At 44.0% G+C, this 19168-nt stretch overlaps 1 protein-coding gene across 1 annotated transcript in view; it reads right to left on the bottom strand.

Annotated features, from left to right (window-relative positions):
- Positions 1-6993, bottom strand: part of ABTB2 (ankyrin repeat and BTB domain containing 2) — a 135025-nt gene extending 128032 nt beyond the window's left edge. The window contains exon 1 of the mRNA XM_075095032.1: positions 5709-6993. Within this exon, the coding sequence (XP_074951133.1) occupies positions 5709-6573 (865 nt within the window). The 5' untranslated portion in view covers positions 6574-6993. The remainder of the gene's footprint in view (positions 1-5708) is intronic.
- Between the last annotated feature and the right edge of the window lie 12175 nt (positions 6994-19168).

Below are 19168 nucleotides of genomic sequence, written 5' to 3' on the forward strand. Positions count from 1 at the left end.
ATGTTCAGTACTTTCCTTCTTACATTTCATATGACAGAAGGCTTTAAGCTTAAACATTTCCCTTGCAGTATCGCATACCCGTGCATTACACCACCAAGCTGGCGAAAGGGACAGAAAAATGAAACAGATAAGGAAGGAAGCTCTAAACGGACCATTAACCAGACTAATTGAATCACGCCAGCTACCTGAGCAGAATTAAATTACTACAACATGAAAACGTTACGTTAATACCCAAACAAGATTTTTTTCAGTGTAAAAAGATCTTTCATCTCAACCCCATTATCAAAACACAATTTATTCAAAACTCACTGCCACCGTGTGTTACTATTGCAATTAGTTTTGGCGTAGCCCCAAATTAGGTGGGATTAAGATTTCAAAGCAGCTCCAATATATACAACATCCATGCACTGGGTGAGTGCTGGTCTCAAGAAAGAGGAGGCGATTTGTAATGCTAGAGATCAGTTAGGGAAGTTCACTGACAACCATCAACTCTCCGCAGATCAGATGAGTTTAGGTTTCAAACCACATGAGAAATTAAACGGGGTACATGGGAAAAAAAAAAAACCAACACTCTGGTGGCTCAGTTCAGAAGGATCAGCTGACTGGCTTTTGCAGTAACAACAGACTTCAGCCTTGACGCAACAGGTCAGACTTTTCTCTCCAAGAGGTTCCTTATTCACAGGCCTTGTTCCTCAGATTTGCAGGGATAAACCATCACCAACACCGATTCCACTTGAAATCCAAATATCAGCATTTGCTGCTAGTAGTTATGCACAGAGGGACTTCCAGCACTTGTTCTTTAACCGATTGAACTGAAAGGACCCAAACTTTATTGCCATGGTGCATTATCAGCAACTTGAAGGTTTAAATTTAAGATGGCATTATTACTTTATTAATGAAGTCTTCCATCACTAAATGAAATACATATACACACACAACACCCACTCTAAGGAGAAAAAGGCATTTTAGCTTTACTTGATCTACCCTTTAACACAAGCAAGATGCGTATCTGCAGATGCTGGTATTTTTAATTGTGCATCTAGCGGTTTGCATTTGTAGGAGAGGTGAGCATGTATATACAAGCACTAACATTAGGCTTAAAGAATTTCTCCCTGTGGTTTTGTGGGTATAAATCCAAGTTGTTGAATGTATAGGAGAAGCAGCACACAAGGAACACTGGGGGTACATTTGTAGAGAGGTGAACGAAGGCATAGTTCAAATAGGATCATAGCTACGACCAGCTCATCCGACACGGAAACGCACACCTAGCTCTATCAGGTTCCTCCCCAGGAATCCCCAGTAAGCAATGCTGTGTTGTCATATCTGAAGCAGAAGACAGAGGTCTTAGTTTGATTTTTTTTTTTTTTAAATGATTTGCAAACCACCTGTGGTACGGCTGTACTAGCCCTGTACTTCTGCTTAGCCTATGGATTGCATTTGCAGCTCTTCCCCAAAACGCACCCCTTCTACCATGTGGTTTCTTCCTGAATAGTTGTGAAGCTGATAGCTTATTAAAATTGATGAGGCTCTCTACAAGCACAACAGTTCGTTCAGTTCAGATAACAAAAGGGCATTCCATTTATTGAAATGTCAATTTTCTTTTTCATGCTGGATTTCAGTACGGTACCATGACTACACTGAAATAAAAAAGTTTAGATCATTTTGATAACTATAAAAAGGAATTACAATATTGGCTTAGCTCTGAAAAAATCCTCAGTGATAAAAATCAGCTATAACTTTTAACCTATATTAGTGCAGTGAGAAATATAAAATAAAATGGGGTTAGTTAGTGATACTAAATCCAAAGTCCACGCTTGATGCTTGGTAGGGTGTGCCGCTATGTATAGTATCACAGAGAAGGTAATTCATGCTTGGTCTAATTTTAGCAAATCCAAACCATTCTCTCCCACCGTGAGGAAAGGTTACACACTTCCCCCCTTAACCCTCCTCAACCCCTTTCTAAGAAAAATCTCTCCAGACGCAAGTAGAGCTTATTTCGGACTCTGTTTCTACTAATCATCAGCTGAGCAAATCAACGGGCCAGTTCGTGAATTAGTTCGTCCACAGAGATCTTCAAGTGTTTCAGCTAAGGGGCATGTGAAGAAACAGCATTACCAAGCTAAATTCTGCTAAATTCCCCCTTCCTCTCCCTTTTTTTCCCCCCAAAACATCTGTCAACACTTATATCTACAGAACACCAGGATGTGCTGATGCATTAAATAGCACAGCAGGTGTATTGGCTGTCGTGGGAGTGCTCGGCTGTAACCGGATAGTTAAGTACAATCTAAGAGCCGCAGTTAATAGGGCAATAATATCAAAACGTATTTGCAGTGCTGACAGTTCAGGTTCTAATGAACCATGCACCAGTCAAACACAGGAACATCAAGTAAAAGAATCACATTTCCAAGGTAAGTTCACATTTCTCCTCGCCTCCCAACATACATTTTAAATTAATAGACTCTAATATTCCAAATTAGCATGTCTCAAAATCCCTGTGAAACTACCAGATACATTCTGTAGCTCTATCAAAAACCAATGCGTATCATATCTCCATCTAATTAAAAATAGAAAATAAAACACGTGTTCCAATTTACATACTTTTTTTACCTTCCAATAGCTGCTTATCATTTTTGCTGCTCTTGTTTCATTTTCGTTCCAGCTTGCACTGCATTATTTTTACAACATCCCACCTAGGCTGTGTCTGAAAAGACTTTGCCCTCGGACGCATTAACACACCCAGAGAGCTCCCACAGATCTCCGTACAGCCACAAGCTCAGATGACATTCCTCCTTCCAAGGCAGAGACACGGAGTCCCAAGCATGAAGTCAGAACTACTAACAGCAGAATATGTCTCATAGAAGCAGCAGAGAATTGACTGAAGAACAGCTTCACAGGGTGAATAAATAAGCCACAGATAGATTATTATTTATTTTAAAATAACATTAAAATTCCCCTTACGCATTTACGGAGTTTTAAGCTTTACCCTTCACACACCAGGTGTTGATCAAAACATGTTTGTTACAACACAGAATATTAAGATTTCAACCTCCAAAGTAAGAAGAGTGGCTGGACTACTGTCTTTGATGGGAGATTAGTCACTGAATACAGGTCTAAACCTCAGCCTCTTGAGACTTTATGAAGATTTATGTGTTTACTTACTGTTTCTTAGACTCCAAAGAAGGATGCTATCCTGATCCAATAATGAAAACTGTATTCAATAGATCATAATGCCAGAAAGGTCCATTATGATAATCCAGTGCAATCTTCTGCATAGCACGCTGCCAGGGATTTCAGCCAGCGATTGCAATGCTTGACTGGAGTTAGAACTTAACCTCTAAGTGCTTTTTATCTCTAGCATCAAATTCAGCGCTATAAAACAAACCCCAAACACACACATGCCAAGTTCACAATTTACAAGTACTCCATTGAAATGTTCTTACTATAAAAGAAAAAAAAGTGACAGTGAAGCAAGTTTTTCTGTTCCTTATACTGGAATAAATCCAGTTATTTTACCGCTAGATCTATCTCAGATTTAAATTAATGTAAAAGACAAGATAATTTGAAGGCACTGTGGAGAATGATGTGAATACTACTAATTTACAATTCCTACAGGGAGAAAGAATTAAGAAGTTATTTCAAGCTTTTTGCATCCATATAAAAGCATTTGTGGTCTTACACCTGCAAAGAGATCCATTTAGAAGATTCACTGACTTGTGTCAGGTAAAATACTAGTGACAGACTGTCACAGGAAATCGCAGGACACCTTCATGTGCCATTTTATTCAATTTTCAGACTTAAAAAACGCATTCAATTATTGACAGGATTGATCTGAAAGAGAACAACAACAGAAGAGGCAACAGAAGCCAACCCTTCTGTGGCCAGTGACTGCTTGGTATCACACTATACAAGCCTTATCGTAACTGACCATTTGGTGGTTTGAATATTTATAAGCATTTCCCTGCACAGGCACTCATGTTTCAATTGAGCATCAGCTTCCATTCATTCATTGCAATTTTTTTCAAAGAGATTTCTCAAGAAAGAAAAAAAAAGGAAAAGCTCCGTGAGGGACTGACTCTTCCTCTCCATTTCACACACAGAAGCACCAAGCAGAGAACAGCTGAAGCACATTTTACTTTACAGAACCACAGTATTTTACTCCAGCAGCCCTGAACAAGGAACAAGAGAGGAAAGAGAGTCCTCTTTTTGGACCTGGTGGCAAATACCCCCATGGCACACAAAGACTCGTGACAAGTGTTTTGGCAGAGGACAAGACATCCCCGTACTTTTGCAGTCTTCCATCTAAGAGCTCGCAGTTAAAGCAGATGCCTACGTTTGACTTTTAAAGTTACAGTTGTGTCTTGTACCAGTGCCAAGAGCACATCCCAAAGGGCTCCTCACATTTATTTCACACACATTAAGTGACACTGTCAGTGGACAGAGGGCAGACAGAGCGACCGAGAGAGGTTTTGTGAGCACCGCAATAGCGGGCGGCCATCCTCTCACACTGTAGTGTGAGCCAGTCTCTGCCCCTACCTGCTAGTGATCTGGATGGCGACATTATTGCTTTGGTACAGGATAACTGCAGGAAATCAGCGCACCCAAGGGTCAAAGGTTGAGTTGGCCCTTCTCTGGCAAAGTGTTTCATTACTAACATTCACCTAAGGTGTATTTTTCCCCACAAAGAAAATCTGCTCCTCTACTTGATTCTTGGTATGAGATAGTCTTTCGACGAGAACCAAGCCACTTGGTTTTATAAACAGCTAAATCAGATATTATGCATGGAATACCCGTCTGTAACAACGAGGCCAGCAACAGTCACAAAACTGTGCATGGTATACAGAAGAGTTTTCCAAGTCAAATGTTTCTCTAAGTTTTCCATGGAAAAATATGGTACTCCTCAGTGTGACAATGCAAAATAAACAGTACAGCATCTTAACAGAACTGTCATGACTTCAGCCTTTCAAATTACTCCTCAGTCTCATAGGAAGACGCCAACATTCCTCTATCTACTTAACTGTTCAAAAAGTCTGCTTTCTAAACCAATTACAGAGGTAAGTACCTTAATGCTAGGTTATTCTCATTACTGAGGCACCATCCAACATACTCCCTTCGGCAAGCCAAGCACAAGCTCTCGTGTACTGCAGAAGTGTAATTACAACACAGGTTTCTGCTAAACTAGAAAGAAGTCTAAATAAAATGGAGTTAGAAGGCTTTGCTCAGAAACTGAGTTTTACTACCGCAAAGGAAAAAAAAAACCATTGTTTTCCCTCTCCAGGCCGCATGTGGGAATAGCGTCTTTAAAATGAAACGGCAAGGTTTTCACTGTAATATAAACTTTGTTTAAAAAAAAATAGTGGTGGTTTCTGCAGAGCAGCTTGTAAAGCACATTTCACCTTATGGTTACAGAGAAGCATCTTTACATGCCAGTTATAGTAAAAATGCTCAAAAGAGCAGCTGGTAGAAAGTCAGGAGATATTTGTTAAGACAACAGGGCTTGGTTTCCCACAGCCTCCGCACCTTTTATAAACTGATACACCTTAAGAGTAAAGCAGGATCGCTCTTGCCTGGTCTACTTTACGCATGCACAAACCACGACCAGATCAGATGAAAAGAAAAAACAAGAAAACCCCCCAAGCCCGCAGAAATCAATTATTTTACTGTAAAGTTTGCAGGTACTAAGATCAGCAATCGTAAAAGACAGATCTTACCATTGGCGTTTTTCCCACAGATGAGATGCTCGTAAGGTTGCAACACTCCCCAAAGTTCAGCATCGTTGTTGATAACCATCTCCAGGATTTCAGCTGAGATCTCCCCTCCTCCACCATCTGGGCTCTGACTTGCCAAAACCCTAGCCTTAATCTCTTCGACAAGGTTCTCCATGCAAGCGGTTAAAGAAATGGCTGCATACTCATGGATCCTAACTGAGATCCTAGTGTCCACCATCCACCTGAAAAACCTCCCCACTGAAAAGGTGAGGCCGCATCTAGCCGATTTACCTTTCCTCAGTCCATCTCCAGCACTCATGCTGTACAGAGAGAGCGCCTTGACAGTCGCCAAGACACAGCTTTCCGACAACGACCAGCTCTGGATGAGCTTGATTGCACTCTGCACCTCAAACCTGGTGCACTTGGAGTGCATCACGCTCAGCCGCTGAGCTTCCCTGGAGACCCTGATCAAGACGCGTCTCAGTAACTGCGAGAGCCGCCTGACAGCTTCCTGAGAAAAGGTTCTGGTGTTGCCATCTCCCTTCCCTTTTCTGAGTATTTTTCCAATGTCCTCATCAGTCCAAGGGTATTCCTCTAGGTCCGGCAGCTTAGGACACTTGGAAAAGATATCTGCAACCTCGGGGTCTTCTGGCAGAACAGTGTTCACGGTATCCCAGCTATTATTCCTACTGTTCATGGAGCCCGAGTAGTACCACCAGTTGCCTCTGTGCTGAGAAGAGGTGAAGGCTTGGGAGTTGGACTTGGAAGACGAGAGACTAAGGGACCTGCAGGAATCCCCTGCCCCATAACCAGAGTCCAAAGTTAAATCCTCCAGGGTCTTCAGAGTAGAGCTGTATATCCCAGCCATAGGAAAGACTGGTTATGCCAACCGCGAAGAGCACGAAAGGTGAGGCTGGGACAGATCCTTCCTGCGCCTACCGAGACAGAGCCGCCCGTCCCGCCAGCGGCGCGGGAGGATTTGCAGCACGGTGGGAACGAGCCCTCCCCGCACGCCGGCTCTGCCGAGGACCAGCTACCTCCATCCCGCAGGGACGCTGCTCTCAGCCATCTTCTGCCTCGGGAGCGAGGGCTGGCGGCAGCCGGCGGCGCGGTGCAGAGCCGAGCGGAGCGGAGCGGAACGGAGCACCGGCCGTACAGAGCCGAGCCGGCTGCTGCCCGGGCAGGGCGCGGGGCCCGCGGAGGGCGCGAGGCGGCGGCGCGGGGAGGGGCGGGCTCCGCGCGAGCCGCTCGACGGGACACTTGACGGCGGCTCCGACTCAACTTCTCCGCCGGGCGCTCCGCCCCATCGCATGCAAATAACCTGCGGGGAGAAACACCAATCAGCGACGCCGACGGAGTCGGTCTCCGCCAGTAAAAAACGAGTTGGGCGGGTAGTATGCAAATGAGAGGGGCGGGAGGGACGCTGAGGGGAGGGGGGGAGCGGCGCCGCCGGTTTGCGGGACCGGGCAGCGGCGGCGGGCGCTTCGCTGCCCCCCGGCCCCGCTCCGGGCAGGCGGGGACCGCGGGGACCTCGGGGCCGGGCGGTGCGGCGGTTCCCTGGGGTGGAGGTCGCGCACGCCTGGCTCCCCGCAGGGCGGAGGGGAGGGGGGGGTCACCGCCTGAATGGAGGCTTGAGCGGGCGGCCGCGAAGCTGGCTCCTGAAAGGAGCCTTTGTGCGGCGGTTTACACAGCCCTGACCTTGAACCGTGAGCTGGGTAAGAAGCGGAGGTGTCTGGTTTGGTGCTCCCCCCGCTCCCTCCCTCCGGCCGAACGATGGTCCCGCCCGGGCCGGCGGCGCGCGGGCAGAGGGCGCCCCCCATCGGCTGCACCGGGCACCGGCCGCGGCGGAGGCGGGCGGGGGGGGGAGAAACCTTCCCGCCCGCATCAGGTTCTCAGGTTCATAGAGTCATTGGGTTGGAAGGGACCTGTGGAGGCCATCCTGTCCCACCCCCCGCAGTGAGCAGGGACATCCTCAACCACACCAGGTTGCTCAGAGCCCCGCCCAGCCTGACCTTGAGTGTTTCCAGGGATGGGGCCTCCACAACCCCTCTGGGCAACCCATTCCAGTGCTTCACCACCCTCACTATAGGAAATTTTTCCTTATCTCCAGTCTAAATCTCTCCTCCTTTAATTTAAAACCATCACCCCTTGTCCTATCGCAACAGGCCTTGCTGAAGAGACTGTCCCCATCCTTCCTACAGCCCCCCTTTAAGCACAGGAAGGCCTCAATAAGGTCTCCCCGCAGCCTTCTCCTCCCCAGACTGAACAACCCCAGCTCTCCCAGCCCGGCCTCGCAGCAGAGGGGCTCCAGCCCTCGGAGCGTTCTCATGGCCTCCTCTGTTCCGCTCCAGCAGATCCATGTCCTTGTACTGAGGGCTCCAGAGCTCTTGCAATTCAACTTTTAAACGCAGTTTCCACATCTTTCTACAAGAAATGAACCCCTCCCCACAAAGATCACCATTCCGCTGCTATTTACAGCCACCTGCCCATCAAAGCGCCCAGGCAGGCACCGTATCATGTCACAGGCCACAGAGCACTAAATTACATCAGCCCTAAGTGACAAGGGTCTGACACAGAGAGCAAAGGTAGCCAAGAGTGCATTTTGTTAACGCCCAGCCTCATTTCACCCCTCCATACAGGAAACTGCAGTGACTGCAAACATCTGTAACGTGGCATATTTCAAGCATTGGTTTTTCAACAGCTTATTTACAAACCCAGCATTTTACTTCTACTCTGTAAGATACACTGTGCTTCTTTTCTCTCTAAAATTATGTTTGGTATTTAGAACCTGTGGAAGGAAACCTCAGTCATGAATTTCAGCACTCACTAACCTAAGCCACCCCTGTGAAACCTCGCTCAAAGCAGGGGTTCTCTCCACCTTCTGTAGGTGGCATCCTTCACTTAGGTGGGAATTTCTTGTGCTTTTGCAGAGTATTTTTCTTTGTTCTTCAACTAAATAGATTCCAATCAAAAATACCAAGTGTCATGTCCTGTTGTCTTTTGGTTGTACGAGGCCAAAAGGTTTCACTTGAAGTCGTCTAAAATTTAGAAGAGCGGGCTGACCGCGATGACACCCACTTCACAGGGCAACAATGAACACGCCAAATCCTTTGACTTTTTTTTCCCGTTGTTAAAAAAGTGCCTAGAAAGGTGCATTTAAAACTCTAAAAGGTAAATATTTTACAGTCACACTCTCAGACCAGAAATATATTCTCAGACTGTGATACTTTCCCTTCACGACGACTTGCTATAGAGGAAGCGGAAGGGTTGTATTTGCTCACAACCTGACCTAGAGCGCAGCGCTTTCCTACAAAGGCTGGAGCTAACAAATGCTTTGAGCAGATGTGGCTGTGGACCACCCGTTTGCATGGCTAGCAAGTCACTGTTCCACAGATTCCCCCCCCATCTAGGCTACAAAATATTTTTCTACTTCAAAAGCATAACACCTTACGGGCTCTCCTTTTGTATTTTCGTACTGCAGTACTCACTTTGCTTAGTGGCAATGACAAATATATCAGAACAAATATTAGATTTTAATTAAATACTTGAAAAATCATATCTTTTACTTAGGCACTTCTGCTCACAGGAGCAAGCAGCTTCCATTATACTAAAAGACAAAGTACTTAAAGCATACCAACTTCCCACTCGCTGACCCTCAAAACTGCTTTTTTTAACATTACATCTTTCTCAGACGCAAGCCCAGCTATAATTCAGGTCTTTGCTTTTTCATAGCTTCTCCCCACAAAAGCATGAACATGAAGCATAAGTTCTCTAATAAAACTAGACATAATTCCCTCAATCATTCCAAATTATTTGAAAATCATAACACTTCACACTTTGTGCTCCAATGTCAGTTCAGAAATAGGTATTTTTACAACACAATTCCGATACCTCACTTGGTGGTTATTTTACAGATCAAAGCTAACTCTGCTACTTTGTCATATTTTTCAGGCTTGAGCACTGTTCTTAAGAGTTTCAAGCCCAGCAAAGACAACAGAGCTGACAGTACACGTGGTAAACAGGTACCTGAATGTAGGACAAGGTGTTACTGATTCAAAGTATACAGCTTTGAGTCTCATGTGTTTGGCGCATTCAATCAATACACTTCTTTTTAAAGATATGACCATTCCACTCTTACATCTATATTTAATCCTATATAGTAGGTACCATGGGCTACTATAGACTTCTTAACCATGACTTTTGGTAGGTTACCACATGGTGTCCGTCCCTACATCTCTCCACTGCCTCCTCAAAACAAGGGTACAACATGTTAGTTCCTTGTCCAGAGCTCTAAGATCATACACAGAAACATCCTTCCCCACCCCCACCCCCCCCCCACCCCCAACTCTTGTCTTCACACTGAGCCCTGTACAAATGGGAAGGCCAGGCAGTAAGAACAATCTCTACCACCTCTCTTTCTAAAAAGCTTTTGTACTTTGTTTTGTGATGCCTCTTTGCAAAAAGCTTTCTCTAAAATTCATCCTGTTCTGTCTACCTCTTAGGATTCATTTCAATCGTAAAAGCGAGCAGAAATCGCTACTGAGAATTGCTACATAGTTGGCCAACGGGAACTTGACATTATTTGGGAAAAATGCAGCTGTGCAAGTACTCGACAGATTTCCACAAGTCATTGCTATTCCTTCCGTTTACCACACTTCTCCAATACACCCACACAGTTTGTTTTTCCTACTATTCCGAGTAATTTAACAATAGAAAAATCACCCAGCTTAACAGCAGTGCCTGCTTTCTTACTTACCTCACGCAGTGTTTTCTTTCTGTTAGGAGTTACACTCCTTTCCATTTTTAGAGTTTCATGTGTAGCATGAATACAATAGCATGTATACAATAACACTTTGCCTGATAAATCCTACTCTCCCCCTGCTGCTAAGGTATCACCAGCCTTTTCCAAGGGAAACCAACCAGGGAACAGAAGCCCCCAGGTATGGGCAGGATATTCCTTACTGAGGATTTAAACGTCCCGTTCCAAGATATCCAACACAATAAGAACTGGGGTAGAAGCAAGGGGACCAGACAAATCAGGGGTCTCTACTAGTGCCTCTCAATTGCATGTGCACTGCTTACCTGTGACAGAACAGCTTCATCACACGCTCTGTGCCCTTCAGTGTTAATTCACTCTCTGCATCAGCCAACTAGAAATAGCCAGATTTCTAACAGGTTTCCAAGAACAGCTAAAAGCAGCATGAAGAGCGGAAGGAAGTAATCAAATTATTTTCTTTGTCTGAAAAAGAAGAAAATAGTTCACTCTCAGACCAGGCACGTATATTTGTAACAATGGTATAGACCATGCTATGAAAACTAAGGTATATTTCCAGAAAGCAATTACTATACTGGGCTACCACAAAATTGCCAACCCAACCAACCAAGATTACAAGTCCTACATCAACACGCCGATAAAAACAACTTAGTATTCCTTAATCTATAAGCCACGCTAAATATTGGGCTCTTTTTTGCATATGTTTCAACTACAGCCATTAGGGATTGCAAATTACTTTCATGCAATAAAAGTCAACTTTCTATAGACAGATTTTCTCATAACCATTTCTCTCTAAAAGTGAAGTGTTAAGAAACTAGAAGGTGGCAGCAGACTTTCAGGAACACAGGCAAAACAGATAAAGAAATTCCCATAATAAACAAAAATACAGCACTCCAGAACCCCCATCTTCCTTCATGTAAAGAGCTCAGGTACAAGTGTTATTCTAGCTCTGATACACTACAGACTTTGACAGAATTTTAAAACTCTAGTTTTCAAGTACATCAGAATTAATTCAAATTAAAAAGCAGCAGCATTCTCTGACCCACAAACAGCACCAGATCCATCTGAAAAAATAATTAATCACTTGCTTTATTTTTTAAGGAAACATTTCAAAGCAAATATAAAGCCCCATATAAAGCCATGATAAACTTAATCTGTACCAAAGACTCCAAATCAATACTTTTTACAGTAACCAATAGCTAGATGAATCTGTTACTTATTCAAACCACAAAATTCAGTGTATTTCTAGAAAATAACATTCACGTATACACTCTTGAGCAGCATAAACATCCCTTACCACTACATCCCATAGGACATTATTTTACTCACCTGAGGTAAAGAAGACTCAAGCTTTTCTACCGGGGGGGGAAAAAAAAAAATAAATAAACCCCAGAACTACCCTCAGCAGAGCACTCCAAAAAGCTGTTGAACACTGCACCCAAACTCCTGAGGTAGTACCTGCACAGCACCTGGCAGAGGAGCCCTTTCCAAGCCTTATTTACTGCAGCTGTGGGTGAGGGTGTTAATGAGCCCAAAGGCTCAACAGCTGGCAGAATTGGCCCAGTTATGGCTTCTCCAGGGGCCGTCAACTGCTTCAATGATTATTGCTAGAAATTTCCTTCTCAAGCTGCTGTCTCTATTGTGAGCAAGTGCTAATTCCGTTTGCCCGCTGTCAAATGATGGCATTTTCCTTATATAGCTACTTAATTTAACTGCATTTTATCTGCAACATTTGGAACTTTTTTTTTTTTCAAATAAACTGTAGCTCTGTTAACAGTTGCTGCCCAATACCTGAAAATCAGTGTGAGCCTCTACACCAGGAGATGTGGGGGAAAAGCATGGCTAGAGCAGGGGAATCACATATCAGGTCTAAATGAAATGCAAAAAAGGAAAAAGTTTATTGCAATTAAGAGAATACACTTTGCATATTTTCAAAACAATGCTGATTAAGAGATAATGTGCATCTGGTGTGTTTTCTACAGTACAGCAAAACCCCCAGCCAGCAAAGGCCCTCAATTTATTGTCCAGTTCAGCAAGTTACCAAATACTCACTGCTGACCTCACCAACTCCCAAGTGCTAGTGGAAGTACCAGCTGAAGAGAGACTTTCTCCCCAGTATATAAGAAGTCAGCTGCTTCTCCCATTCATTTTCAACCTTTTCAAAGGCTACAGCACTTACTTTTCAGAATATGTTAACTGGTAATTCATAGGTAAAGTTACTTGATAGCACCAATTAAAATTTAAAAAGAGAACACAGATCTCATTAATGTAGAATTTCAGGCCAAGCCTTTGTTCTTCAAGGAATTCCTAAATAACATTAATCCTTGTGCAAACTTTCAGGTGGTTAGAACTCACCAAAATCTTCTACAGAGAGTACGCTGAAGAAATCTCCAGGCTTTTTGGTAATAAATGGTGATCCTACCTTCTCCCCATCTCGGTTTTATCTGTGATTTAGCATAGACTAAAACTACGTTTTGCTATTAACAATTCCACAAAAACACTCCTACCTAAAAAATCCTGCCTACTTTTTCTACCATCCCAGTTAGTCTAATAAATGGCATTACCTGTCCTTACAGAACTTGCCTCACTGATGTCCTTAGACCGTTCGCTAAAACAGAATTTCTGTTTTAAAAAGATTACTCTTAATTTTTTTTTCAGTAAGTTTGCTTAGCACAGGAGATCAGCACAGATTAGCTTTGCTGTTATTTGTAATGACAGATAAGGGACTACTTCTCAAAATTATTACTAATGGAGGAAAAATGAGGAGTCATGTCTATTATGACTAATAGTGACTGTTAAGCAAGACCACTTAAAAAACTTCAATTGGTGAAGATTTTCTACAACAGCCTGCTTCTGACACACATTTTCAGATATGAAAAGCATAAGATACATTGAGAATCCATTTTTTAAAAAATCCTTTCTACTTCCAAAAGCTGCCTTTTGTAGTAGGTATAATTAGAGAGATAAGGAACTTGGGAGTGAAATCTCTGAGCGCACGTACATCAGATTCCTGAGATGAACAAAACGTGGTTTGCTGCTGCTGCTGTGCAGACAGCTGAACTGGCCAGCTTTGGCTGTCCTGTGCTCCTCCAGAAGTCATTCAACGCTACTAGCTACAAACTGGTCGGACTCACCTTTATCCTTAGGAAGCGGATGGAACAAATAATCCCGGAAACCAGTTGCAAACACATTAAGGACAAAAAAAGGTGATTTAGAGTAGTCAGCATTGATTTATGAAAGGGAAATGATGCCTGACTAACCTGACAGCCTTCTATGATGAAATCACTGGCATGATAGATGAGGGAAGAGCAGCTGATTCTGTTTAGCTTTGCTTCAACAAGGCTTTCAACACTTGCTCCTGTAAGGTCCTCACTGGCAAATTGATAATTATGGCCTAGATAAATGGTCGGGAAGGTAGACTGAAAGCTGGCTGAGCTGCTGGGCTTAAAGGGTTGTAACCAGCATCACAAAGTTCAGCTGGAGGCCAGTTGGCAAGTTTGCAGGTGACAAAAAAATGGGAAGAGTAGTTGATAGAGTAGGTGGTGGTGTTCAGAGAGTCCTAGACAGGCTGAAGAAACAGTCAAACAGGAATCTCACAAAGTTCAACAAAAATAAACACCAAGTCCTCTGTCTAGGGAGGAATAACCCCATGCATCGCTACGTGCTGGGGACTGAGCAGTTGGAAAGTAACTTTGCATGAAAAGACCTGGGGGTTGTGGTGGAAAGCGAACTGAACATGAGGTAGCGGTACATCCTTGTGGCAAAGGCCAACAGCATCCTGGACTGCGTTAGGAAAAGCAATGCCAGCAGGTGGAGGGAGGTGATCCTTCCCTCAGCGCAGCACCGCCAAGGCAGAGGCATCTGGAGCGCTGAGTCCAGTTCTGGGCTCTCCAGTCCAAGAGAGATATGGACATACTGGAGCTGGTCCAGCAAAGGGACACAAAGATGATTAAGAGACTCGAGTTGCTGTCATTTAATGAGAGGCTAAGAAACCAGGGACTGTTCAGCCTGGAGAAGGTGAGAGAGTAACTTTGTGTACAAACACCAGGTGGGGGCAGAGTAAAGAACACAGCTTGGCTCTTCTCAGGGGTGCCCAGTGAAAGAACAAGAAGCAATAGGCCCAAAGTGAAATTTAAAAAAATTCCATTTCAACATTAAAAAAAAAACAACCCACCTTTTTACTGTGAGGGTGGTAGGACGCTGGACAGGTTGCCCAGGGAGGTTGTGGAGCCTCCATCTATCCTTGATGATATTCAAAACCTGACTGGACATAGACCTTGGCAACCTGCTTTAGCTGAACCTGCTTTGAGGGTTGGACCAGATGATCTCCAGAGGTGCCTTCCAGCCTCCACAACTCTTGTGATTCATAAATCCCACCTCTCTGCGCTGGGAAGGACACCTCGATGAACCCTTCTCAGCACAACTTTCCCTTTCCAAAGTCAAGTCCTCTGCCTACGTTAGGAATCCCTCTCCTCACCAGCATTTCTAACACTGCTGCTGAATCCTCTCATCTTTAAACATTTCCGGGTAATTTAGTTTTCACTCTCTCTTAATTCAGCACACATTTTATAGGTGAAGACATCTTTGAATCAAGCACTTTCTAAGACTGAAAGCAGTATTGAAGATGCTTCCTGTACTTGTTAGATGTAGGAAATAGCCTCTTTCCTCAGTAGCTGTTTCATGTATAATGTATTTATTCCGTGTTTGTTTTGAAAACATTTTTGAAGTAGGAAAAGCAAAGTAATCTTGGAAATAACCAATGAGATTTCACCTCGTTTAAAATTAAATCCTCAAAAACCATTGAAAATTTCTGTCCAGAAATTTGGAGTGTATGAAGACAAGAGGTGATATAAAAATACCTTTTACTTTTAAATGCATCAGACAAGAGAACAAGTGTTACAGTAGGCCTTATTTGGGAAGAATATGGAACTACAAAATTATGGCTCTACATTTGATCCTTTTGTCCTATAAATAACACAATAAAATTATTGTGATGACAAAGGGTGGAGAAAACTGTCAGAATAAGGAAGACCATCATCTGAAAAATGCATTAAATTGCTGGATGATAACCTGGTACAATGTCAGACTCTCTCAGTCACTAGCAGGAAGGTCTTACCAGCGAGGGTTGGTGGGAGGAATCATTATACGGTCTGGAATCAGATCAAATGAAGGGGATAGAAGAGCATTTGCCTCATCACACGACATTATTCAAGACAAGTGGTGTACTGAAACTCACTGAGGCCTACTTTCCCCCCACTTTTCTTCTCATTTCATCTCTTACTGTTAATTAAAATTTTATAGTGTCTGCATTTTCTTTCTTATGCAGGGATGAAACAACTAGGATATTCCTAGCGTCATTAGGCATTGCCAAAATAGCTGCAAATAATGATGTTGTTCTTCAGCATTTAACAGCCATTAATTTATAACATCTAGCTATAAAGTTACAGCAGGATAAACTTCCCTAGGTCACCTACATATCTAGCTCTGGTATAACACCAGGTCTGACAAGTCTATATACGACCAATGTAAAATAACTTTTTGGAGGCACTTCCAATAATCTCAGTTATCTGGTCATGGGGTCACACGCCATGTTTTCACTTCTATATCACGTGTGTGTGGAAACCTATTACAGTCGCATGTGCCAGAGTACTCACATATTTGGACAAACTTCATGTCAGAATTAGACATATCACTATAGCCATTCACTGGCTGTAATGTTAACCTGTCTCATGAGGCACTTGACAAAGCAAATTCCATACACAGATTGCAACGGATGTGTGTCATGCTTCCTGGCACATGTGTACCGAGTAATGGTCATGTCCTCGACTCTCTCTTATTAGCCAGTAATACAGTATTGACGATAATATTATCGACTCAACCACAGTGATCACAGAGTCGACAGAAAGAACAGCCATACAGACAGACATTTATAGCTAAATATTGTATTTTTCATGATCCTTAACATTCAGGAAACTGTCAGGAAGCCAAAATAAGTGTTATTCACTAACATTGCTATAAAGTCGATGCCCCAGAGTGTATCAGTCCATGCTGAGAATAGTGTTTATACACAATGGCAAACAATGCTCAAAAGAATGAAAGACAAATGATAGAGGAAAGGCAAGGGCAAAACCCAAAGACTTAAAAATGTTTTCTACCTTGTTTGGAAGCATTCAGAACCTTAGGAGAACAGCTGCAGTATTTGCTGTGGTACTGGCATACACCAGCCTAGCAACAGCTTCCTAGCTGATGCAGGATCTCACTCCACAGGTTCTTACCGGCCCTCAGAAGGGCTACTACCCCACCCCAGCCTATACAGACCACGTGCACAAATTCTGCTTCCCCCCAGTTGTGCTTAGTCAGAGCTTTATTTTCCCACAGAACACCAAACCTTTTAGGATGAGGCAGCTTCACTGTACCACAGTAACCTGCTGACTCTCTCTCGAGGCTGGCTGTATGGAAATACTGCAACAACACTACTTAAACTGCTCCAGGATGTCTATCAAACGTGTAGCAAGTCAATGCACTGCAAAATGAGGAATGCTCAGGGGAAAGAGGAATAGCAGCTTTCCTACTGCTGTGTGAACAGCTGCTGTTTGACACACCTCGTGTAATGGGGGTGCATGTGAACACTGATGAGGCACTGCATACGTGGCACAGTTTCAAACAGATCACGTCCTACGATATGGCACTATCGCAAGGTATCTCGCCTCACAGGGTGATCAACAAGTGCACGACGCCTTGCATACATAACTGCCTGGAATAGTTGCCAGATTGCCCAGCGTAACATCTGAACTGCATGGTAGCGAAGCCAATGACTTTCTATTTATAAAACTAGAAATAGAGATCTGCTTTCTTTCCTTACCCCTAGCATAAAGTCTCTGGAAGAGGGAGCACCCCTTTCTGTTCACAACATATTGGCAAGACAGACACAGCGTAGCGCAGTGTTGCAGACACAGATGCTCACAAAGACAAAACCTGCAATTTTCCATGAGGAGGAGGTTTAAACTTATTCATTTGCAGATCATGTTCCCAGAGCAGCCCCTGCCGAGGTGGCCCATCATGGCAAGGTGCCATGCCTACCGACCTAGGCACCTCTTGGTGCAGTAACATGCTCCTGAGCAAGAAAACGCAACTGCAAGAAAAAGGAAGGAAAAAGTGAGACAAGGACAGGACAACAGAGGATAAGAATCAAGCTGACACATACTATGAGAAGTGCAATGTGGCAGTGGAACTTTGCCGCTGTATTTTGCTAACCCTCAGTGAGGAGTGAATCAAAAACTTTGTGACGGTTCAGGTGCTTTGAACTGGAGCACGCCTTTGAGATGATCAGCAGTGTCCATTCCTGTCTGCTGTGGAGCTGGTACACACTGCCCGGCTGCTCTCAATTAATTGTTTCTACCACGGTGTCCTACCAGGCCTCCTGGGCTCACCGTTGGCTAGCTCTTGGGTGTGCAGCTACCTTGGATGCCTCCTGTGAAAGGAGAAAAACCAGCATTCCCTATGATGTGTGAGCATATCTGTCACCATGTACACAGTATTCCAGTCAGAAACAGAAATCCTAGGCTGAAGGTGAATGAGAGAAGGCAAGCTTGTGTTAAGTTCTCCTGTTTCTGTCCGTGTTTTGAGACCGCCCTACACCAGAAGGTCAGTAGTACCACCCCTGTCTTATGCTGTATACTCTGTAATGCTTGGAGCATTCTCCCTCCCCTCCTTGCTAGGGTGCCACATGTGGCCTAGGGTGAGAGGCCCATGGAGAGTTGTCTTCTGCAATTAGGAACCTTCAGAAAGGGGTTGGATAGGAAATGCATGTGAAAGCATCAATAGGAAAAGACAGGGGGTGGAACAACTATCCTTTCACCAAGATGACGTCACATAATTTATATAAACTGCATTCCAGCATGTTGTTGATGTTGTTTCCATAGGAAGTATGGGTGGAATGGGGTTTGTAGCCAGGGAGCACTACTTCTGATCTGCACAGAAAAGATTCCAAGGGGGCGCATACATGCATGGGAATGTACAGATGCTTGTTAGGGCCATTTCTTGCCAGGAGACACATGCGTCCTACTGTGTTTGATGCAGTCACATGCTCTCTTTCACATATATTCTGCTTTCATTTTCTGAAATTTAAAATATCCCTGCTCACCACTACTGACAGAATTCAGGAGTGTCAAGCCGCCCTAAGACCTGCTAGCAGTGTGTTAGGGTGATGGTGCTAGAAGTGACACTTCCCATCTAGGCCATCTCCAGGCATAACAGAGCTATGCCCAAGTCTTCTCATGAACCCAAGCCAAAATGCTATAAACCCTCGATGGTTTTGTGTTCAGACTTACTGGGGTTGTTTTTCAGGTTATCCTGAGCAGTGACAAGGTTGCTGGGCAACCCTCCAGAAAGCCATACTGCTTAGGCTAGGTGTGGTATACTCTAGCACGGAATAAGGCAGGGTATGATGCATACGAGAGTATGACGCCTTCTGGAATGGCACTGGAGGACAGACAGGCAGAGGTAGCCAGTCTTTGTGCAGTGCCCTCCATGCTGTCTTTACAATTGTCTTGTAACTAATTTCAAGCATACCAGGGCTTCATCAGCAAGAGACCTAGCATATTCAATCCAGAGAGACCTCAGGAGAGAACAAAGTATACAACTTAGACCATGGTGTGAGTTGGTTTTGCTCACATGGTCTCACTCCAGG

The sequence above is a fragment of the Phalacrocorax aristotelis genome, chromosome 5 (assembly GCF_949628215.1).
Source record: "Phalacrocorax aristotelis chromosome 5, bGulAri2.1, whole genome shotgun sequence".
Lineage (NCBI taxonomy): Eukaryota > Metazoa > Chordata > Aves > Suliformes > Phalacrocoracidae > Phalacrocorax > Phalacrocorax aristotelis.